This window comes from Amblyomma americanum, chromosome 10 (assembly GCF_052857255.1).
Source record: "Amblyomma americanum isolate KBUSLIRL-KWMA chromosome 10, ASM5285725v1, whole genome shotgun sequence".
Taxonomy (NCBI): domain Eukaryota; kingdom Metazoa; phylum Arthropoda; class Arachnida; order Ixodida; family Ixodidae; genus Amblyomma; species Amblyomma americanum.
Window position 1 is genome coordinate 554465 of NC_135506.1, and position 21648 is coordinate 576112.

The window sequence follows — 21648 nt, forward strand, 5'->3', positions numbered from 1 at the left end:
TCATATTGCTCATGATAGTGCTTGTCTATCCCCAGGGGTCGTTGGCCGGGGTGGGGTCGTGGGGCATCAAATGAGTAGACACGCAGGCCCATTCTTCTGTAGGGGCAGTGCCGAAGAACATAGCCGGCCTCACTACAATGGAAGCACAGTGGCCGGTTGTTGGAAGTCCTCCAGGCATCATATTTCCTGGGGCTTGAGCGTTGCTCGTAGGTTGGGCAGGTGGCAGCAGGGAGGCAGCGTTCTGGAACAAGCGGTTCATGTCGGAGAAGACGTGGGGTGTGTTGACGGGGTTGAGGAGTGCATACTGCAGCGGCGTAGGTCACGGTCTAGGGTTCTGTGGCCATCGGAGTCAGGGTGCCAAATGCCTGTTTCACTTCTTGCTGAACAGCATCCATGAGAGTCGCTGCTTGCAGCTATGGGGTGGATGGCAGCAGTCATCATAGCTCTTTGCAGACAATTTCGCGGATAACTTCCCCGCAAGTTGTCGCTGGTGGTGGTCATCGTGTCAGGATGAATTGCCGCTCCAGGGCGGTTGTACTGCAGAGTCCAGAAGTTGAAGGTCTTCTCGATGGTGCAGGCTTCACGCACGAATTCCTCGACGGTTTTTGGCAGTTGGCAGATGAGGCTGGCAAGGAATTGTTCTTTGACACCACACATTAAAAACTGAACTTACTTTTCGTCGGTCACATCGGGGTCAGTGCAATGAAAGAGGAGCTTCATTTCTTCAATGTAACCGCATACGGGCTCGTTTCTGGACTCGAGGAGTCGTTCAGCTCTTTCTTTCCTCACCACACTGGTGAATGCATTCAAAAGTTCCTTCTTGAATAGTAGGGAAGACTTGTGGTTTTCATACCACGTGCGTGTTGAGCCCTCCTGTGAGAAAAAGACTTGTCCTATTTTAGTCGCATCATGCCAACTGTTGAACGATGCCAAGTGCTCAAACTGGTCCAACCATTCTTAGGGCTCTTCGCCTTGGGAGCCACTGAATGTTGGAGGCCTCCACAGCTGCTGCAGAACAATCAGGGTTGATGTCTGTGACGAGGCCATGGTTGACATTATGGCGTCTTTTCGTCGTCGGGTGCGGGTCAGTAAGGTCCAAACTCAGGTTGTGCTCCCTGGAGACGTCGGCTGGCTCAGTGAACTGGTGGTTCGTCCTCCAGTACTAAGCGCATAGGGCTGGCGTCACGACCTGAAGGCAGTGTCAGTACATGAACGGCTACCCTGCACCTCTACCAGATGTCATGTAGTGGCGACGGCAGTCCGGCGTGCAGGAAAACAGCGATAAGGGCTTCCAAATGATACTCTTTATTAGGCTGATTTGCGCCCATGAAGATCTTGGCAACAACATAGCAAAAAGCGTACTTGGCGGTCATCAAACAAAATCTCCGCCACTCTCGGCTGTGCTCAATTTAAAACCGATTGAAAACTTTCGAGATACGGCATGCAAAGTTACTTTCACGAAAGTCTGGAGCGACCCAGAATCAGCTCCGCCTGGATGCAGTGAATCGAGATACCGTATAAACGTATTAACTAGGGGTGTGCGAATATTGAAAATTTCGAATACGAATATCTGTACAGCACAAAAAAAAAAATTTCACAGAATGATAAACAAGCGAATGTTGTTGCCCTTATTTTTTTCAAAACAGTATGATCTTTGCAACTAAAATAAACATAACTAGACTGCCTCAGTACCGTATAAAAAAACATGATGTGCACAGAAATGTATACTACTTGATTAGACAGTATAACAGTAAACTATAATGAGGTCATACAAAACAAAATCCATTAAATGACAAGACTGGCAACAAAAAATAACATGCAGTAAGGCCTTATGAGGCGGCTTCATCGAGCTAACACCTGTAAGCCTGTGACGAGCCGCCCATTTTAGTGTGCTGGAAGAACAACAAATGCAAGCAAGGGGCCGGGGAACACACACTGGCGTCGGAACAGCGAGACGGTTTTTAAAAAGGAAAAAGAAATCACCTGCGACGCGCCAGTTGGCGCCCGAAAGGTGTGCGGAGCTGGAATCGGACTACCGGCGAATGCGTGGGCCGACAGTTGCAATTGCCGCAGGGCAGCGGCAAAGCTCAGAAACCGAAACTACGCGGCCAGGCTATTCTTTTGACCTAGCGACAGGGGCCTCCCGATAGTTGTCACGCCTGCCGTTACGCCCACTAAAGAGGTGCGTGGGTTACAATGCACCATGCAATAGGCTGAATTTTAACAGGATCGCTTGCCCTGCTGTGACAACTCAACGCGGCCCTTCAGGAGGCTCCCGCGACATTCCGCAAGTAGGCTTTCCTGCATAGCATAGCTTACAAAACGGGATGGTGGGGGTCAAGCTCGGAGAGTTATGAATGAGACAGGACACATTCTTTGGATGTGGGCATTAAATATGTAAGTTATCATGGAAGGATTAAAAAAAAGGCTCGATTTCGCGTTGCGATTGTTCGATGCGGGCCGTCGGCCATCTTGTTCGCAGGATGTGTAATATGTGAGAAAGCCCACTTGCGGAAATTCTCACAAGGTCAAGCCTAGCGGCGTCGAAATGCGATCGGTCCCCGTGGTTAAAGACAGAGAAGGAAGGGAATAGGACCTCTGTATTGTTTTCCTAGAATTTTTTAACTCAATCATCGGCTAATTTGCCCAGATATTGTGGTTTTTTTCACAGTCGAATTTATGAAAGACTGCACAGTATACGATCGCTGGGCGAGTATTCGGGAACTTTCGAATATTCGGAAATTCACGAACATCAATATCTCGAATACGAATCGAATATCAAACATATGCGATTCATATTCAAAATTTTGAATATTTGCACACCCCTAGTATAAACGCATGTAACGGCCCACTTTTCCAGATTCGAAAACCAATTTTCGAGGTGCGGGCCATACACTCGATGTGCCATTTTTTTTTAAAGTAAAAACACAACAATCAGGGAATGAACGGCATTAATTCTATGTTCAATCTTCAACTGCGGAGTCTTCCGACACCGAGCTGGTGCTGTGCTCTGGTGCACACTCATCCCGCAAGAAGTCATGCAGCATGTCCACTCTCAACGGAAGCCGTTGTTACGCACTTCCATCACATGGCAGAGCAGCTCTTCTTTCCGTTTGGGAAACTTGCGCAGCTTGCCTCGGAAAGCGCACTTTTTGCAGCCTGTGTTCCTCAATACATCCTTTTGGTTGCAGCATCGTCGGACGCACTTCTCAGCCACGTTGAATTTCCCACCCGCTGCACGCTTGCCGTGTTCGAGAAAAAACTCCCAGCCATGTAGCTATTAAGGTGCTTGCCTATCGTGCTAAAATTGCAAGTCTGCGGCAGCACGCGAAAGCCACAACTACGGTGAACTAACATGCTACCACAACTTCTGTGCCAGCTGGAGCTGGTGATAATGATGCCGATGTGGATAGCGGGAGCTCGCGGTTTATCTGGTCATGTCTTGCGTAACAAACAAAGCGATAAAGCCATGTGTTGGCACATTTGAAGAATGAACAAACAAACAGTCCAATGATTCGTGACAATATTCATGTTCTTTATTTAGTTGAACCCCTCAATAATGAAATTCTCATGGCAACGAAAAACTCTGGCGTCCCCGGCAAAATTCTACAGAGTTCAATGCATTTGCCTCCTCTCAACAGTGAAATGTTTTTAAAAAGCAGTCTCACATTAAAAAAAGTTTGAGGTCAAGGAAAAGTTTTTTGGCACATCAGCCAGTTGGGAACAGAGAAGTGCCAAAACTGGAGCAGCACACTCATCCGACAAGTCGGGCACGTACATTTCTGCCAACAAGCATCGACGTGGACACTGCTAATTACATTCTGCTGGTTGGATAAAAATGATGACAGCAACATTTTTTTTTTGTTTGCTCGAAGTGGCTTTTTGCTAGCCCATCTGTTGGCAATTATGCAGACACGTGACGACACTACCAGATATACGGCAGTTTTTTTCTCCTTGCTGGCTGCCAACACGGCCCGCTGCCAGCTATCTCGCCGTTCGCTGGTGCAAATCGAAACGCCGAAATCACCCATTCTTTGCTTATGTCCAGTGTTTTCACAAAAATAACACTAGCGCTCTCGTTTCAGCACGACAGACGGGACAATAAGAAAGATACAAGCACGAGCGCTGCACCAGCATTCGTGTTTGTGTCTCTTCCTTATTGTCCCGTCTGTCACGCTGTTATTTACATGTGTCATGAACTGGCCCGGCTATTCCACTCCTGGTCCAGCGTTTTGTTTGACCTGTCAGAAAGATGGCCTCTCGTGTTAAATATGAAAGTTTTCAGCAAAAGTCTGCAATCCTCGCCAAAGCTGTAAAAGGAAGAAAGAAGTCGACAGTGCGGAGGAATTCAGTATCCCATGCAGCTCACTTTCTATGATTCTGAAGTCCAAAAACAGCACCATGGCGGCACTTAAGAACGGCGCACATGCACAGCACAAGACGTTGGCCACACCGGTCTCCGAAGGCGTCGACAAAGCCGTATTCCAGTGGTTCCTCAACAAGAGAGCGAACAAGCTGCCGATGTCTGCAGCAGAAGGCTATTAACTTCACGTGCATTCTGAGGCAATACTACTTTGAGGAGAGCGCCGGATGGCTAAAAGCACGGCACTGCATCACCACCAAAGTGTTGTCACGGGAGTCTGTGAGCATAGACACTGCAGCAGCATCACCCTGGATGCAGGACAGTTACGAAGGCATAATAGACGAATACGAGCCCTTCGAAATATATAATGCGGATGAAACTGGCTTTTTCTAAGAAATGTTTCCATCGAAAACGTTCGACCTGAGCGGAAAAAATGTCATGGTAGCAAGCCAAGCAAAACGTGGGTGACCATTCTTTTGTGTCCAAACATGGACGGCTCCAACAAGTGTCCCCTCCTTGTGATGCGGCCGGAGCAAGACACCACGGTGCTTTCAAGGTAACTGAAGGCTGTCGGTCGAGTACACTGCTGCTAACCAGAAAGCTTGGATGACGCGCATGATATTCACCAGCTGGCTGGAAGCCTTTTATGCGGATATGCAGAAGCAGGGACAGCGCAGGAACAGGGACAAGAAAGAAGACGACGGGACAAGTGCTTCTTCTATCTTGTCCCGACTCCTGCGCTGTTTTTGTTCAAGTATGTACCAACTCACTCATCTTGCCGTTTTAGATCAGTCTGCATATTTTTGAATAACTGCAGTGCCCACCATATTGAAGACTAGTTGTCGTGATGAGCGTCCGCTTGAATTTTTTTTTTTTTCCCCCAACTACACATCCATTACCCAACCCCTCAACCAAGGGGTTATTAGGAGTGTCAAGTCTGCAAACAAGGGAGACTCATCTGGCGGATGTTGTTAAATATCGAAATGAAGTGACCCACGAAAATTGATCTTTTCATGGCGCTAGAGATGCTTGCCAGTGCGCGGGCTGTTCCTTTGACTGTCCTTATCCAGAACTGCTCCAGGCACGTCGGTTTCGTGGCTGGTCAGCACGCCTTGGCAGAGCCGGAAGTGAGTGTTCCTGCAAGCGGTGATGATCTGCAGCCACTAACCAAAGCATGGGACGCACTTCACAGTGTGGATGCAACGGCGCCAGACGCTGTTGAACTGGATGACTTTTTGTGTGCAGACACAGACTTGATCGCGCACGAGGAGTTCAGCGACAACACTATTAGAGAGCCAGGGAAAGAGAAGGCAAGGATGTGGCGTTCTGCTTGACTACTGGGGAAGAGGGGACTGAGAAGGAAAGGAGAGAGGGGCACAGACACAACCGGTCCCTCAAGCAGGTCGCTCTAAGGCCAAAGAAATGAGGTGAGTGACGACGAGGATGGCGAAAACCAAGCACAAGAAAGGCAAGTGAGCTCGTGTGATATGCTTGATGCTTTCGACGCTATCAGGACTTTTCTCGGCGATCACGATGATGACGAAGCTAGGCACAGCTTATGCTTATCAAGCTGCGAAGCCCAAGTCGTGAAGATCCTGCACAGCAACGTGAAGCAGAGGAAAATAAGAGGTTTATTTCATTAATTTTGGTTCTGGAAATTAATGGGTGTGCTTATTTGCCCATTTTTGCGACAGCGAAATTCTCGCAAGAATGAATAAGTTTTCCTCCCCAGGAGGTTTCGTTGTTGTGGGGTTTAACTGTATTGGGGTCTAACTATCTTCATGAAACTTACTGCCGAATTCATAAACACACCTCGACACAGGCTTCAACTCCTAGTGGCCCTCGATGTCTGTTTTGTGTTGCAGAAACCAATCTGCACTCAAATAGTTCCTCGAGGTTTTCAGAGGTTTTCGTCAAGAATCTCTAGGCAGCACCATAGCTACCTTCAGCGCTCTTCGACCACCTGTCGCATCATTTGTTGGCTGCGTGGATTTTGTTCAATCTACAAGAAGAAACTTTCCACCAATGTGCATACAATGCACATGCAGGGAACCCAGTGAGGCCTCAGCTCGTTTGAATTTGTGGCAAGTTATCGTTCTGCAAACATGACCAAGGACAGCCTCCTGAAGTGTGTTTGCCACCGACGCCGAGCATGGATAATGGATATAGGATAATCATGGTCAGCTGCGCCTCCTGGGATGTACACAGTAAAAGCTCGGTAATTCGAACTTACGGTTAATTCGAACTGACGCTCGGGTCCCGGCACAGCCCTGTGTAATTCAATGAAGGAAAACTCGCGATAATTCGAACAAGTTGGCATTTGCTACGGTTAATTCGAACTAGGAGCCACTGGCTGACACCGCTCCTCGTAGATGGAAGTTAACCCATGGTGAGTAAAATATGCTCCAGATTTACCAGAGATTTAAAACAATGAAAAAGAAAAAACAGCCGAAAGCACGAGGCTTACGGAGCCCGTGCTGCTGATGCTTCGGCGCGAGCCGTTCCAGGTTTTTGTCGTGCCGCGGTCGCTGGGTCGGGACCACGTAGTGTAAACAACGTAGTACTACTAGTATGGCGGTTCGGGCGATGCTGCCTTTTGTTGGTGCCGTGAGCGTGAGCTACGTGACAGCAGCGTGGAGACGTTGGAGCCCTTGAGTGACGCTGATATAATTGACGCTGCATGCTCCAAGCAGGCATCGCAGGGCTCACGTGCGGTGAGAACAGCCGACAGTGATGAGTCCGAAGGCGGCAACAAGACTATGCCACCGCCAAGTGCACATAAAGCAGCATAGGCACTCGATGTTGCAGCACGCCACTTCTCTGTCAATGAGAACTCTATGTTGTGCAGGTGCTTTGGGCAAGCTACAGATGATGCTGATGGAGTCTCGGCAGAAGAAACGCAAGCAAATGCACTTCACCCGATTACTTTTAATTTTGACAACCCTTCTGTATATAAACATGTTTTGGAGCATAAAGAGCATCATATATTCCAGCACTAATGCTTGCTGCTCACATGAATGCATTCCAGTACTTGTTCTGGCACATAACTGGCCGATCAATTTTTTTCATTTGCCACTAGTACCGGATGAATTTAATTCTCGGAATATGCCCGCCACAAATGTGTAGTAGCGCCTAGCTTGCGATAACTAGTCTAGATGTGACTTCGGGTTCTGCCCTCGCAGCGGGGCGCGATAACTACTCATTCGATAATTAGAACTACACTTAATTCGAACAATTTTCTAGTCCCCTTCAAATTCAAATTAACGAGCTTCTACTGTACGTTCATTGGACCATGTTTATACAATGCGGGCAAATTGAAAGTTGTCACCGGCAACCTGTGCAATTAGGCAGGTGTGAATATTCGATAATTTCGAATATTGAGGTGAATAGCAACATATTCAATATTCGAACTGATCCGAATGTTTGGTATTCGAAATCTCGCAGTATTTGCCTCGACCGAATAAGGCTTGGGAACTCTCGCTGCATGTGGTTTCGGTTCAGAGTACCTTACAGTTACGGCCCCTAGCTGGCTTCAAATCGACAAGCAGAGTTTGCTTCTGGGGAGTCCATTTCACTACTTCAGGATCAGGAGACTTTTCACCACTCGCCTCCTCGGGTGAGAGATTTCACACAAATTCCCAAAGGCAGTTTTTTCACAACATTTCCCGATTTCCAAATGCCCTAGGTAGTTTCTACGTCGCCAGCGGCGAAGGCTATCAGACAAACGTTTCCAGCCGATTCTTGCTACTGCTTTTGTCACGCAGCTCGCAAAAGATTTTTCCAAGGCTGCAAATGCAGAGGTTCTTTATTGAAGGTTCCTGAAGTAGCACATTGTGACAAAACACGCATGCAATAGACTGACTTACAGCCAACTTTTCACCTTAATCTTGTTCCCATAAGTTTGTCAAGGAAAGAGGGTTGGAGAAAGGTTTCTCGAGGAACTCCTCGTCGGGAGGAAAACACCGAGTGGCGTTCTGGAATCCCAACTGTCTCTCGGACAGAGGAATGGCTGTCTCCTCCACTCCACCAAGTGGATGTGGCGTGACTACAAGTCCAGTTGAGGTTTGTGATTTTGATGGTGAGATTTTGTGTAAATTTGAAAGTGAGTGAAAAGTTTACATTTGTCAAAGAAAGATGACTAAAAAATGTATGCCTTTGTTTCTGGACATCCCACAAACAAAATACAGATGGTTTTATGTTTCTACCTTCATTACATCCGCAGTCATCGGTCTGCACCTGAAACTTCAAATGCGTGCCAGTTTACGTCCACAGAATGTTTCCTGCATTTCAAGACCTTCTCCAATAGCTTTTCTTTAGTGGTTTCCTCCGCCAACGGCAGCTTGCGCTTGGGCAGGCGCTCATCTCTGCAAAAATAGGGCTATTTGAAGTCGGGGTAGAAACTGTAGTTGGACCTCTCATCAATGGGACAAAGAGCCTTCAACAGCCAGGTGTATCTGCTTCAAATTAGTATCCAACCACAATAGCCTGCTGCACTGAGCGATAGTTTGCAATGCCCATCCTCTCAACAAATGCCTTGGCTTCACGAAAGATACTCCGACTGGCTATCACCACTGCAAAGTGTTGCGAGCAACATTCAAGGCCACAGAAAAAGTCCTCAATTTGACCTGCCTAGCACTGCGTCTTTCTGGTGCACATGGTGAGGCTTCCAGTCCAGGGCTCGAGATTCTTCAAAGCGACATGCTCCACCCCAAGTGGCAGGAATGGCAATTTTGGCTAAAACTGCCACATTCTCTTTGCACACTGGACTCTGCTTGCGAGCTCACTTGCCGTGAGCTCTCTTCTGACATGAGATGACTCAAGTTGGTCCACTACTACAGTAAAAACCCGCGTATAATACGAACCCAAATATAATACGAAGTGAAGTTTTAGAGACGCGAAATGGAAAAAAAAGGTTTTACCCGCGTGTAATAGGAGTGACGAAAGCTCAGAGAAGACATTTATTCAAATCGCATCTCGCACTTCAGTTCAATCACTTTCCTCTTCACCAGCGCTTTCTTTGGACATTTCTTTGTCCCAAACGTACTCATCTTCCGTGCCATCGAGGGTGTTCGAGGTGCCGCACTTCTTAAAAGAACGACACACAAGATTTTCTGGGATGGCCGTCCACGTGTCCACGATCCATTTGCACAGCGTGGCTGGCGAAGCCCGCTTCAGCCGCCCGGTTGGCGCCACTGCAGGCTCACCTGAGCGCATCCACTCTGAGTAGCACCGCTTGACTGCGTCCTTGAAGGGCTTGTTTGCACAAACATCAAGGGGCTGTAGTTGAGACGTCATCCCACCCGGAATAACAACGAGTTCAGTGCCACAGCCACGTAGCAGCCTCTTGACCAAGTCGGCCAAATGGAAACAAAACGCATGCAGCACAAGGATTTATGGCAGAGACAACAATGCACCAGGTCGCCTACAGCACACGGACTTTACCCAGTGCAAGACTAGATCCTCATTCATCCACCCTTTCTCACGACATCTAAGGATGACATTTTTCGGCAGCACCTCACTTTTCGGCATTGTTTTCCTCTTGAAGATCATGAAAGGGGGGAGCTTGCGGCCATTTGCTGTGCACTATAACGTGACTGTAACTCGTGTCTTCTCGTTGCCAGTGGCCCGGATGCTAACTTGTCTAGACCCCTTCTCGTGCACGTTGAGGGTTGTATGTCCAGGTAAACCGGCGTCTGATCGGCATTGGCTATTTGGCCCAACAGAAAGTTCTTTGACTTGCGGAAAAAAAATATCGTGGCGCTGAAAACTCGCAAGCAGTTCTTTGAACGCTTCAGGCAGCTTCTATGAATCGAGGTCCGCCGGCATAGTGAAAAGTCAGCTCGGCACATGTAGCGATCGATCCAGTGCTTGCTCGCTTTGAAGGCACAGCTCCTTCTTCTTTTGCAAGCTTTCTAGCTTTTGCCTACATAAGCTCCACACTCATAAATAGATGCGTGGCTCGCTGTTGCCATACGAACTCCGTCAGGCCAAGTTCATTTTCTGGGAATGCGCCATTATTCGGGCCGCGAAAGCTTCGTCGCGTTCCGCTCCATGCGAAAAGGGCTTCTTTCTGTCGTCGCCATCCATGAATGCTTCCCTCGACGACAACAAACTGCCTTCAGGCCACACTGTTGCGATGTTCTCCGCAGCTAAAATCACTTTTCGCTTGAAAGCATCCACTTCACGAAGCGTAGCTTACATGTGAGCACGTGCGTTGTCAACAGGCACACCACAGCAGCCTGGCACACCCAAAGGATCAACAACAAAGAAACGACATCGTGACGCCGTTTGTCGAGTAACGAATCCAAGCCGTAGCCACGCCGCAATAACGAAACCAAAACTTCGAGCAACTTCGAAAATTTTTGTTCGGATCCGCAAATAGTATGAGGCAGAAATTTAGGACACTTAATATGGGAAAAAAACCTCGTATTATACGTGGGTTTTTACGGTAACCCTTTCGATGATCATGGCACCCACTGCACACAGTAAACCCCAACAAATCATTCAGCACGTCGATACTGACGACCACATACGCTGCCGACTATTAATGCGGATGAAACAGACACCAGGATTCTCTTGGACCTGCCAACACACACAACTGGGCACTCGAAAGCCATTTTGCATCGATCCTCGTGCCAGCTGCCAAAAATGCCCTCCCGAGAGTAGCCAAGAGGGGTCTGGTAGACTGCCCCACAGGAGCGATGCCAGAGAAAGGAGAGAAACTGCGTTTCCTTCAGCCGCTCTGCAATGACTCACCTGCGGGGGTTGGCGACGCCCACACGGATGGGCTTGGAGCCCACCAGCATGGAATGCTGCATGTCCACCAGGGCCTCCTGGTACTCGCTCTCGTCATTGAAGCGGACAAAGCCAAAACCCTTGCTCAGGCCCGTGGGGTCCAGCACCACTGCGTCAGCAACCTCACTTGCCCAATGCTCCCACACACGATTCAAGATGCAGCACAACACATACCTTTGGCAGCTCTGACCGACGGGTAGCGCTGTGAGAACACCTGGTAGAGCAGCGTATCATCGACATCCGAAGAGAGGTCACCCACAAACATGGACAACTCGTTCGACCTGCACACAACCACCACGGTGAAATGACACAGCTGCACAGAGGCCGCATTTATTCTAGTGTAGGTCCAACTTTACCCTCGAACCAAACAAGGCTGGCATACAGTGATCAAAAACCTGCCTGTCATCGTGACCAAATGCAACCTAGCAAACAATTACAGTACGATGCAATCTCATGAGGTCACAAAAATATTTGTAGCATAAAAAAGTGAGATCCACAAGCTGAGGCACGCAAAATGCAATTCACGCAAATTTATTTACGGATGAAAAGAATCCTGGAATTCGTAATAGTGGGCTGATCTGTCTTCCCCGACATTTTCCATGCTTGAAAAGCAGAACCCACAAGTTTATATGCACCCATTCAAGCTAGTGAAACAACAAGAATGCTGCGAGTGCACACATCCTTTCGCAGCTGCCCCCTTTGGCACCCTACAAAGACCCACATAAATTCCAGGTCACTCAAGGTCCCTAAAAACGGCTTTCCTGTACGCAAGGCTTTTCACGGACCTGCAAGGACCCCAAACGGGTGACAGGAACGATGTTCAGTGGCGGCATGCAAAACTGGCGTCTTCCCCTTCCTCAGTACCGAGCAGCAGGCCGAATGATCCCCCCAGCCAACCTTTCTTTCTTAACCCTTCAACCACCAAATTAATTTCTGAAAAACTTACCACAATCACCAAATTGTTCAGAGATTTTTGGCTAAAATGACTCTTGACAGGTTTAAAACGCGTTCTAAAGGTGCAGGACTTTTTGTAGACTACTGCCCTCTAGTGTTGAAAATTGTAACCAATGCAAATGTAATTCGTCTTTGGATGTGGGAGCAGCGCAACACTGGGCCGGACGAATGTGACTCATCATTGGAGATTGCAATCTCCCATGAAGAGTACAGCTCGGGGTTGGTGTTTAAAGGCTTAAATACCACCCCCACAACAGCTTTCACCTGGCACTGAGAGTACTGTACTTACTCCCATAATGACTCCCTCCCCCTTTTTGTCTTTGAGAATTCACCTTTTTTAAGGGAGCATGGTAGCAATGGTAGGGAGCCTTGGTGGAGCAGTCCATTATTAACGCTTCTGAGCAGTGCACCGCTCGCAGAACGGAAACGCACCGGCACATTCTTTTTTTCATTCTGAGCTACGGCTGGCACCGGCAGGGAGTGCATTGTCCCATCTTCCCCTGTTCTTCACTAACTTGGGCACGACCCCCGGTCCGCAGATTTCACGTGTCCCAAGGGCGGGCGTCACCGCGTCAGCCAAGCTGCTGCATTGCTACATTGGCCACACGCACCATGCGTACTCCCAATCAGTCCGGGCGCTGAATGGTGGGGTTTTTTCTCCGGTTCTTCCAGTGCACCGAAGCTGCACGCTCTTCACGTGCCTGCCCTTCGCTTTGTGTAGTGAAGCCTCCTCTCACACGCCGCTTGTAAGCGGTGTGACGCAGTAGCGGTGGAGCTCTAGTGCTGGCGCGTTGGACCGTGAACACAGTCGGGAAGGCCCTTACCACTTTTGAGCAGTCCTGCTTCGATGCTACCGACAGTATGCATGCAATAAAGCATTTATGAAAATCATAATAATAATCGTCGCGCTTTTCTCATCTTAAAAGCAAGCGACCGTTCACCAGTCTTGCAGCAAACAAATATACGCGATGCAATCGGTTCTTGATGGTTTTTCAAGATCATTCGATAATTCGAACTTTTTTTTGGTCCCCTAATGTTTATGTTAAAGGAAAAATACAGCGCGAACAGAGATGACGAACGAAGAAGAGGTGCACAACATGTCCACCGTCTCTGTTCGCGCTGTATTTTTCCTTTAAAATGAACATAACCCAACTAGCCCAACTTTCCATTCCTGATGTTTGAATTAGCGAGCTTTTACAGGATTAGAACAATCAAACCACTCCGGGTCTTGTCAATAAATGCTCTAAAGTTTCTCTTTTTTTTTTTGTCACAGCCCGTTTATAACAATTATTGGTTATAACAATGGTATTTCCATGGCACTTCAATATTGTTATAAGTGGGTCTGACTGTATTTGAGACCTCCATGCAACGAGGGTTTTATTTATTTATTTATTCAAATACCCTCAGGGCCAAAGGCATTAAAGAGGGGATTACCTTGTTACAACGAACTCGCTATGGCGACTATCTGTTAGGTTTTGCAGAGTTACGAAATTACGCAGAAAAGTTTCATGACGATAGCCGCGTCTACAATCACAACGAGCAACCACAGTCAACATTATGCACTGTGCACGTAGATAAAGTTCCCATGGTAAAAAGACAAGCTCAGAATCTCTTTAGTGCACCTGTAACATCGTTGCCTATCGCCTCCATCTACAGCCAGCACTCGTCATCCACATTAGCATGGGTGTACCTTTCTGAAAATGACCATTCAGAATTGGAGCCAAAGGTAGTTCTGGCCTACCTGGCAGGCAGTAGCACAGTGCGTGAGCGCACTTCTGTACATGAAAGCGTCGCTAATTTGAGCTTATGGATCATTCCAATAAAGTGCATAGTCATCATCAGGATGCGCAAAGCTCCATGTGTAAAAATTTTCGTTAGATCCAGTGTAAATTGGTTTCGCCATCGACATTTTAAAACGTGAGCCGTCGTAGCCACTTAAGTGACACACTCATGCTGGAGGCAGCTTTTCCTATTGAACAACAGGTGGCACAAGTGCTACCCTCATCCCCAACTGTCGCAGAATGTGCATGCGTCACACTGGAATCTTAAACCACAGGATGGTTGGCAGCGCGTCAGTCAAATTGTACAGAGATGTCAACATCCTGTGAGGAGTACAGCCGAACCGCGCAACAACGAACACCGCTTCAACAAAATATTTCAGATTCCCTGTCAGCTAGCCATAGAAAACAATGCATGCTAGTTCTCACCACAACGAATTATCTTTTCAGGTGCGTTTCCGCTTCAACGAAATTTTTGTTCATTGGAGATGGGCTTAACATTTATTTTAGGACAAAACAAGCATAACTTTATCCGTCCCTACTTCATTTTCACTGATAACGCTTACTGGAATCGATGGCGCCATTTAATATTGTCCGTCATCCGTCATATCGTGCGATATCGTCCGTCATATCGACAGAAAAGCGCAGCGGAGCCGGCCCGACGCAGTGCGATTGTCCAGTGTTTCATTTGTGCTAGTGTGCTAGACACGACGCCAGCATGGCAACGCCGTGCAGAAAGCGCAAGTTCCTTTCTTTGGAGGATAGAGCACGCGTAATCCGAGAGGCCTCAAGCGGGAGGAAGAAAGGCGACATCGCTGCGCACGCAAGCCAAGGACGCTAGCCAAGAGGACCGAATTTTCTGGAAATAAATGATATTTTTGAACAGCGCTGTCATATCTTAGTTTTTTGGGCTGATTCGCCACAACGAAATTTCCGCTTCAACGAAATTTTGCACGCATCCCTCGAATTTCATTGTAGTAGGGTTCGACTGTATGTTGCCAAAGTGCTGAGAGAAAGGTTTGCAACTGCACAGGTCTGTGATTGACAGATAAGCAAGCATGGGCTCGCGAAGGTGCTATGTACCGAGGAGCGTGCTGCAGACATCATTCCTTGACCTGTTAGGGCTATGGGGGTGAGAGGAGGTTTAGAATCTTTTTTTTTCCTTTTTTTTTACCAAGTGAGGACTGTGTTTGGTCACCTCATATTTGGAAGTGACTCATACACGGCAATATATGTTAATAACAATATGACAGCCACCAAAGTTGCTGCTACCATTGCTGAGCACTGGCAAGGTACAAGTGTGGCCAAGATATTATGGAGAGTGCTTCAGGGTTTCAAATTTCCTCATGCATTCTGTGCAGAAGATGTGATGGTTGAGTGGGCTCGCACGCAAGCACACCAGTGGCATGTGATATATCAAAAATACTTCCTAGTTTTTCAAAAGGTAAGGCGGTAGAGGAGTTTGATTATCGAAGCGTGCTCTGCAATATTATGGCTGGGACTGTACACCGAGACGACATAATATAAAGCACTGTTCACTGCTGAAAAGAACGAAAGGTGAACCAGAATGTTGGCCTCCTGAATTGACCCATTCTATCCAGATGCATGTAGCAACTGAATGGCAGTACAAAGAATCAAGTCAGTGGCAGAGACAGGTAGAACACCCAGATATGGCAGGCCGGTATGTTATATCCAAACATCTATTGTAATGTCATTGCAATAGCATCTCGGTGATACGAACCCAGTTGGTACGAATTTCGCGATAATACAAATTCGCGAAATTCCCCGGCCAGAGTGCATTGTGTTCAATGTGAGGAATTTCGGATGTTCTGAACTCTCTCCCTCGCCTCTACGGATGATACAAACGCACCAGCCGCAACCGCACCCTTGAGCACTAAGCGCTGCCTGCACATCGCCGACGTTACGATCACTCATAGCGCGCTATGCACCACACGCAGTGAGCAGTGGATCACCAAAGTTGCGATCGCTAGTCGTGTGGTACACACTGCGAGTGGTGGCCGCACAGCAGTGAATAAATCCCGTCAGCCGTAAACAGATCTGTGTGAATGCATTTTTCATGCTTCTGCATACGAATTTTGTTCGCTTGGATGGTACAAAATTTCGAATGATACGAATTTTTTCGCGACCCCGTGAGATTCGAATCACCGCGCTTCTACTGTATACTATATGAAGCCGTCCTAGTTAGCCGAGTACAATCAACTGCTCCTTATAGGTGATGGTCCCAAGATGGAGCTGTGATGTTTCTAAGAAAGCCGTACAGCCTTTCTTTGTAACCACGTGGTTGTGTGGATGCCAACGAGCATTCTAACCACTTGCATGCGATTCAAACGAGGGGCTCCACCGGGGGAATGTGTGTGCACTAAGGCCACACCATTTGGAGGACTAGCACTCCTGCCTCCAGCAGTGATGACGTGTGCTTTTCAGATCTACAAATGCACTAAATACGCACAAAATTTACTAATTCCTCTTGCCTTTTCTTCTTAGTCCGTCTTCATGAGTTCAACCTGCATGATATGCTTGCTTTTTGTTTTGTTCAAACCTAATGCCGAAGGGGATGGCCCAACATTCATGGCCAGACCACATTCGATAAACACTTTTTTTCAGACCTCTTCCTTCCTGGGCAGTAAGCAACTTTCTTATGCTCGAAGCTACCATAGCCTCCTCAGCTCACTGCAATGACCTGAACAGAGTGCTTTACGACAGCTAAAAAAAACACAGCGCAACTTGCAGACAGGGACAAAGAAAATACGGACACCACAGCGCAGTAGTGTCCGTCTGAAAGTTGCACTGTTTTTTAGCTGTCATGGATCACCAACTAGCCCGATCAGCCACACTTGCAGAGTGTTTCTGCAGGCAACTTTGTCTGTTACTGGGACAGCAGCCAAGCGATGCCATTTGTGCTGGCCTCCTGGAGCCATGGCGGCTTCTAACAATCTGAGCACTGTAAGCACAGCACTGCCAGGCAGTGCAAAACAAACCGGTACCAGTCACAACTGATGGAAAGCACCGTGAGCAACACACTGCGCAGCATTAAATGTGATGTGAAACTGTGTCACAATGACGTAAACGACAACAGGCATAGTGCCCTTATGAAGATCCGTACTGGGAATGAGCCCCACTGGAGTAGCCGCCGCCGCCGCCACCAGAGTAACCCTGCTGGTAGCCTCCTCCACCACCATTGCCAGAGTTGCTGTTGGCATGGTTCAGCCGGAACATCTTTGGCTACAAAAAAAAAGAGGACACCAGCTCATTAATTATGCTCTGTGCCTCCTCGTCACTGCATCTTGCCCACTCTTGCTTGATTTTTCAAGCACTTCAACAAAGGCACCATGCTTGCATCATAGTAAACTTCTTTGCTGAAGGGGCTTATAAGACAGCCAATTGGTGGCAAAGCTTGAAAAGCTCAACTATGCGGGCGGACTATTATTCACCCCAGCAATGATGGATGGCCCTCGAAATGCTTTCCACTGTGCACCCAACAGAGGTGCGTGTCCGATAATAAACCAAATAATTCAGCCTTGAGGAGGGATCTCACTTGACAATTCCACCCTCTGACATTTTTTTCAATTAACCCTGCAACGTCCAAGCTAAGTGTCCGACATCAGAGACTTCCATAAGCTGAATACCATTTGGCATGCCAATATGTGCATTCATGAGGAAAAGCAGCATCAACCTGTGACCTGCCCAACACCAATTGTATGGCTGGCCTGCAAGGGGCTACTGGAGAAGTGCCATGCACACTGGCTGGAGTCCACCAGGCCACACACCAAACACTTACTACTGACCACCCAATGCAAAATCCCCAAAGGCCATGCAGCTATTGCAAGAAACATGCCATTCTATGCGACACCTATGCATGCTTACTGTTAGCATGCTCTGCTGAAAGTGCAGCTGCGTTATACCTGCCATTATCAGTAGTTGGTCTTATCGTACATGCAGTTAAATTATAGCTGCCAATTTAACTCCATCCCTTGGAACCACCCCTGGCATAACTACTAACAAAGGGCCACAGGTCAAGCTTCACAATAAAGCCACTTCTTCAGCTCTGACATTTCACTGCATCAGGACCCTGACAACATACGTACCCCACGCGTGTGTACAAGAGCTTGAAAAACGAGGCATGCAGCCCAGTTCATTAGTAGTACATCCAGTACTGGCTTCAATGCAGCAGCTTCTCATGCAGGGTGCAGAGCTGTGAGACTACATCTTGGCAAGCCCATCCCAAGTGCACAGCTGCACGCACCTGCATTGCATTGGGAATTGGCTTCCCATTGCAGCGCAGCAGCGCCCTCTCTGCAGCCGCTTCATCGCCAAAGTCCAGGAATCCGTAGCCTCGAGGCAACCTGCTCAACAATGAGACAGAGCAAGAGTAAAGGCGCCCTCTGCTGCAAGAGGAACAAAGCATCCTTTGAAAAGAGCAAGTCCCACCCTTCAGCACCAGTGGCCAACCAGCCTCACAAGTCAATTCTTTTCGCATTCTCTATATGTGCCCCCTTACGATGGCTCACAATGAAAAACAACTTGCCCAGCTTGTCACTAAGTTTTACCAGCGACCTCTTGACCCCCAACTAGACTTGTGACCAAACTAATGACGTGGAGAGTAGGTGTGTATTCTAATCCCATTGTCACCTGCAAGAAAGATCGTCTATGAATACACAATGCATGCCGCAATTTGCACTTACTGCATTCAATTTAAAGGTATTAACTTGACCAGCAGTGCAAGCACTAATGTCACTGTGGAGTAAGACCATTTCTAACCACAGCACCAGCGCATTTCGACAAACAGTTAATTTTCTGTCAATATTTTCATAGAAAGCTCCAAACACGAGGGAAGAAAATAACAGGTATTGTAAACACTGTTGTTAAACACAATGGAAAGCTTTCCAGAAATTCAAGCGTGATTAGATTCAGAAAGCTGGGGCCTAACTTAAGACTTGCCCAATGTCATTGTCCTTTGATTATCCTCTGACAAGACGATCTTTCACAAAGCTGTTAGCATCACTCTGAAACCCTGTGGTTTTGATGAATGTTAAAAATTCTGTCCGAATGCCCAAGGCTATTAAAGAAGCAGTCCAACCAGTGCTTTTTTGTTTTTTAAGGAGCTTAAAAAAGAACAGACCAAATTTTGGTGGCATGTCTTCATCTTTGGAGTGATGCACAAGACATTATTACACATGTACCACCATGTGGTACTCGCCTGCGATCACTCCATAATTTATAATCGAAATTTTCTCTCATGCTGCTTCAGTTTCAACAGCTCTGTGACATCGAAGTTGTGTTTAGGTCACACCAATCAAGCATGCAAAGACTGCAATATAATTACTTGCCCTTCTAGCTATTTAGGAAGGCTGGCTTTAGCACTGTAGTGAATTAAAACGATGAAGGAGCGATTATATCTCAGTTTTTCATGCCTTGATGTCACAGCTACCGTTTGACTGTTGAAACCGAAACAGCGCGAGAGGGAAATTCGATTATAAATTATTTAGCAATCATAGGCGATTACCACATGATAATTCATGTACAGTAATGCCATACGCATCATTAAAAAGAAAACACACGCCCAAAAACTAGGTGTCCACACTCCTTTAACAACTGCCACTGCACAATTTTGTTGGTGACGAATAACATCAACCTACGCCACTACTGTCCATTACAGCTCAACAAGAAAGCCTCACATGCAATACAGCTTGCATACACTGACATCCACCACTCAAAACCATAAGCTGCAGCCAGATAACAGCACAAGTAACACTGCATTCTTACCTGAGGCGCCCTGAGGGGCTGAACCGTGGAAACTAAGTGCCTGATCGGCACTCCCAAAAATTTCGGTTTAGTTCAACCCTTTGGCGCCTTACGGGTTCGAAATTTACCCCATCCTGCAACGGAAAAACCGGCAACACCCCACTTAGTGATGCTTGTCTGGGGAGCAGGCATGTGGGAAGTGTGTTTCGTGATCAACAAGCACAAAGACTGCTCTACAGCTCTAATCAAATGCGCCAAGATGCATCAACCAAACATTTTAAAAAATGCCTCCACCTGGGAACCCAAATGGCCAACCTGTACTTAAGGTTCATGAATAACAGGAGAAGGCACTGATGAAGTGCACAAAGTCAAGCATACGCGCCCAGCTGTATGCGGCAACAAGCTAACAACGCTTTAGCGCCGGTGGCACTTCATCCACTGTTCCCCTACCCGCACTGCGAGGCCTGGTCAAATCGGCTGTCCGCAAGTGACCGGTCAAACCAGCGGTTACGCGCTCGAAATGCCACTAAGCCTACTGAAATAACCGTGACGGCAGATTAGCAGCGCGACGGTCGATAGGAGTCGAAATTAACGCCAAACGGCACGCACGAACCTTTGGCTTCGAGGGGGGGAGGGGGGTACTACACAAGAGTGACCAAACAGGCTAAGAGACAAACAATGCGTTGCCAAGCTTGCAACTGACTGCGCCTGCAGTGCAGTCACGAAAGAGGGCTCACCCTGTAAGCCGGTTCCGGATGATCTTGACGTGAACCGGGTTCTCGCCCATCATGCTAAAAGCCTGCTGCAGAAAGTACTCGTCCATGGTGGGCTCCAACTGCGAGTTCGACGCACGAGGCGAGAAACGCGTCAGAACTCTCGCAGAGCTTGCCAATGAACTGTGTTACGAAGTATCAGCTAACATGTGCAGGCCACTCGTAACTGCCCGCAAGTGGCGAGTTTCAAAACGCAGAGAGTTTGAACACAGCAAGAGACAGCAAGCGGCACTAATCTCTGTCAAGTCAGGCACGGAAAGTGAGCATGCATGCATGCAGTCGGCAAGGGCCGACATATCGCTCACTCCCCACTCGCGTTGCCAAAAGGAATTCGAACTTAATCCAGTAAAAGAAAATACACAGTTGTATCTCCAACTACTTACACGCAATCAAAAAGAAAAAACGAAGCAGGTCCACATGACCCCGTAAGTTCCCCAAGCTTCGCAAACGCCGAACGCGCAGCATTCCAAGTTACTACTGCGTGGTATTACTCACGTCCCCCATCCAGAGCGTCGACGTTGCGCCGGCCATTACGAACTGTGAATTCAACACACGGAGGGCCAGCAGCCTGCGACAGTCTCCGAAGGATAGCGCAAAACTAGGCAACGATCACCCGACAAGAGCGCGAAATAAGGTCCCGTGAACAGCACGACGCCGTGACGACGTTCAGGACAGCTCACAAAGCGCCAAAGCAGAAAATGGAATCCACCGCTATCCAAACATGCACGTCACCAAGACCTATGGAACTACAGGCCTGCACATTTGGCGGCGTCCTCTGGGACTGCGTGCGCCAACTTTCGTTAACGATTTGGCCGTTGAGGGCGCTTAATTAACCTGTTCGTAGGTCATGACCATCATCATCGTCTGCTTGCGACAAATGATTTTTCTCCTCTCACTGCCTCCCTGTGCATTTGTCCCGTCTATAGTGAACTAGAATACGTATTCTAGTTCACTGTAGTCCCCTCTTATTATTCTGAAACCTAGTAATGAACGATGCAAATATGACATTTCTTTAAATCCTAGCGGTGAATATTCTGTTTGCGCGCATGCATGCGTGAGACTTTCCGGCATATTTGCTAAAGCAATTGATAAATGATAAATACTCAAAATGAGACAAATGACAAAACTATTAGATCCTCAAAGTAAAATAACCAACGCCATCTTGTTCAACAGGTTAATTGCAGCGCCACGCCGCCCATAGCTGCCTTTCCCTAGGGGCAAA

The 21648-nt window shown here is 47.7% G+C and overlaps 1 protein-coding gene across 1 annotated transcript in view; it reads right to left on the minus strand.

Annotated features, from left to right (window-relative positions):
- LOC144107656 (tRNA selenocysteine 1-associated protein 1-like) overlaps positions 1–21163 on the minus strand; it is a 30216-nt gene extending 9053 nt beyond the window's left edge. The window contains exons 1-6 of the mRNA XM_077640759.1: positions 20922–21163; positions 20391–20488; positions 18155–18254; positions 17015–17133; positions 11333–11439; positions 11120–11267 (exon numbers count right to left, since the gene is read on the minus strand). Coding sequence (XP_077496885.1) covers positions 11120–11267; positions 11333–11439; positions 17015–17133; positions 18155–18254; positions 20391–20488; positions 20922–20957 — 608 coding nt within the window. The 5' untranslated portion in view covers positions 20958–21163. The remainder of the gene's footprint in view (positions 1–11119; positions 11268–11332; positions 11440–17014; positions 17134–18154; positions 18255–20390; positions 20489–20921) is intronic.
- Positions 21164–21648: the final 485 nt, after the last annotated feature.